The sequence below is a fragment of the Anarrhichthys ocellatus genome, unplaced genomic scaffold (assembly GCF_004355925.1).
Source record: "Anarrhichthys ocellatus isolate YVR2014 unplaced genomic scaffold, GSC_Weel_1.0 scaffold631, whole genome shotgun sequence".
In the NCBI taxonomy this organism is placed as follows: domain Eukaryota; kingdom Metazoa; phylum Chordata; class Actinopteri; order Perciformes; family Anarhichadidae; genus Anarrhichthys; species Anarrhichthys ocellatus.
This window is the reverse complement of record NW_022280605.1, coordinates 7765-10358: the sequence shown is the minus strand read 5'-3', so window position 1 is coordinate 10358 and position 2594 is coordinate 7765. Positions and strand designations below refer to the sequence as shown.

The 2594-nt window shown below is 39.5% G+C and overlaps 1 protein-coding gene across 1 annotated transcript in view; it reads left to right on the top strand.

The window, feature by feature from the left end:
* LOC116376821 (P protein-like) overlaps window positions 1–2594 on the top strand; it is a 9973-nt gene that overhangs the window by 309 nt on the left and 7070 nt on the right. Inside the window, exons 2-5 of the mRNA XM_031838306.1 lie at window positions 650–707; window positions 1063–1135; window positions 2122–2279; window positions 2357–2439. Of these exons, the coding sequence (XP_031694166.1) occupies window positions 650–707; window positions 1063–1135; window positions 2122–2279; window positions 2357–2439 (372 nt within the window). The remainder of the gene's footprint in view (window positions 1–649; window positions 708–1062; window positions 1136–2121; window positions 2280–2356; window positions 2440–2594) is intronic.

Genomic DNA, 2594 nt, shown 5'->3' with positions numbered 1-2594 from the left:
GCAGACGTCTCGCACGACGCAGACGTCTCGCACGACGCAGACGTTTCACATGATGCAGACGTTTCTAACCTTGGTTTCCTTTCAGCTGAGCAGTTAAAGAGGAGAAACTACATCTTAACTCATAGATATCACCATGAAACTTCACCACTTCATTACTCACATTAAGAGGATTATTTATTGTATTACAAGTTTTATAAAATGTGATGTTTAAATATGTAAATGAGGCTTTATGTAATGGTAACTTTTGATGAATTTAGTAGAAATCTACAGGCGTAAACAGACAAAGTATAAAATAAATGTTTTATTTCCTCTAGTCTGACAGAAGACGAGTTATGGAGGAAAAATAGACCAAAATCTATAAATTGACCAGAACATGAAGAAGAAAGTTTTTTCCTGTAGTGATATTTAATTTGAATATTTTCTAGAGATCTAAAGAGGTAAAACTATATAATATCTGACAAGAAAAAAATACACAAAGATCTGAGAAACCCCCCAAAAATAAATATCATTATTATATATTATATTATTTCCTACACTGGTAATATTTACGATAGTTTCATGTCAGGTCGGAAACCACTGGTATGATTTTTATTATTAAAGTGAACTCTGTTTTATTTCATTCTGACTTTTTCTTCTTCTGTTGTTTCAGATGCTGCTTCAGAGTCTCCAAAATTGCCACAATGTTCACTCTGGTCGTCCTCTGCAGTGTGAGTGTTCCTTTAAAACAACCTTTGGTTCAATAAAACAAAGAAACAACCGAATAATTAACGTATGATAAAATAAATCTACCAGTGGAGCTGGTGGAACATGTTCTCTGTAGAACATGTTCTCTGTAGGGCTGAGCCACATCCAATCAATGTCAGCAAACATCCCAGAATGATTTAATGCAAAAACATGAAGGTATCAAACACGCATTACTACTTCACAGTTAAATATTTAACCTTTATTCCAACATGGAAAAAAAGCAGAAAATAACAAATAAATGAATGTGTGGCTGCATGTTTCCCATGATTCCTTGCTCCTCAGCGTCTCTGCTGACTGATGACTGTGTTGCGCTTTCAGCTCTTCTTCAGCATGTATCCAGACCGAGACAACCCCTGGAGGATGTTGGCCGTCTCCTCAACAGACACTTTCTGTATCTTTTCCGACGGCTTCCATCGTTGCCGGTGCACATTTTTATTTTATGATGTGTTCTGAAATTAGAATCAAGAAAAGAGCTCTGCAAGAGACCCAGCAGGCCTTTAACAACAAGGAAGGGGCCAGACGGGTACAGACCCAGGAGGTCAGGACGTCTGACTAACAAAATGTTGTCGAAAAAAAAGACACAAAACGATCACAAAGAGACGTGAAATGACCACAAACATGCAATAAACGACTTCAAACAACCCAAAATGACTACAAGGAGATAGAAAACGACGAATAATTGATGTAAAACGTCCACAAAAGAGACACAAAACAACTTCAAACGACTCAAAACGACTACAAGGAGACCGAAAATGACTTACAATAGATGTGAAACGACTACAAAAGACCCACAATGGTTATAAAGAGACACAAAACAACCACGCAGAAGCACAGAGCGTCTAAAGAGATGCAAAATCACAAAAGAGTGAACGACTATGAGACGCACTATTAATTAAAATTGATACAAAACTACAAAAAAATGACCCAAAATGACTTCAAAGAAACTGAAGACAACCACATAGAAACGTAAAACATCTGAAAATGTATCAAAAATAAATAAATACAAAACCACACAAGATGTATAATGACTTAAAATATGTAAAACATCCACAAAAGAGACACAAAACAACTTCATGTCACACAAAACGACCACAAAAACTGAGACGCTAAATGACTGAAAATCGATACAAAAGGACCACAAAGAAACGTGAAACATGTGAAATGAATCCGCATTCCAGCAGATAGAAGCAGAATGAGCCCTGAGGTCAGAGACAGCTGAAGTCCTGAGGAACCCTCCGAACAGCAGAACCTGGTCCTGCTGTCTCTCGTGCTCGTCTTCACTTCTCATAGAAGAATAAGATATTTGGTGAACTCTCAGGAACACAAACACACACTCAGCTGCTGCAGATCTTTCTCTTGACCGTCTTCGTCCCTCAGCCATGAACCTGACGGACTTCAGAGACAACGCTCTGCTGAAGCTGCAGGTGGGGGGGCCCTTCACCAAAGGGAAGGTGGACCTCGACAACCAGGACTACATCCTGGTCCAGGTGGAGCAGATCGAGCCGTCGGGACAGCGGAGGAGGAGGTCTCAGCAGGTGAGCATCGTCGTCGTCATCATCATCATCATCGTCATCATCAACCAGCTCATTGATCTTCTGCTGTGTGTGATCAGGTGATCTATAACTGGACCATTCCTCTGCACGCTGAACGTAGTGACCAGATAGTGTTGACCAAAACATTTGAGATGCTCAGAAGGTATTTCAATTTTCTCTTTCTTATTGTTTTGTGTATTTTTGTAGTCGTTTTATGTCTCTTTGTAGTTTCATTGCGTCTCTCTGTGGTTTTGAGCCTCTTTGTAGCTTCTCTGTGTCTCGTTGTAGCTTCTCTGTGTCTCGTAGCTTCTGTGTCTC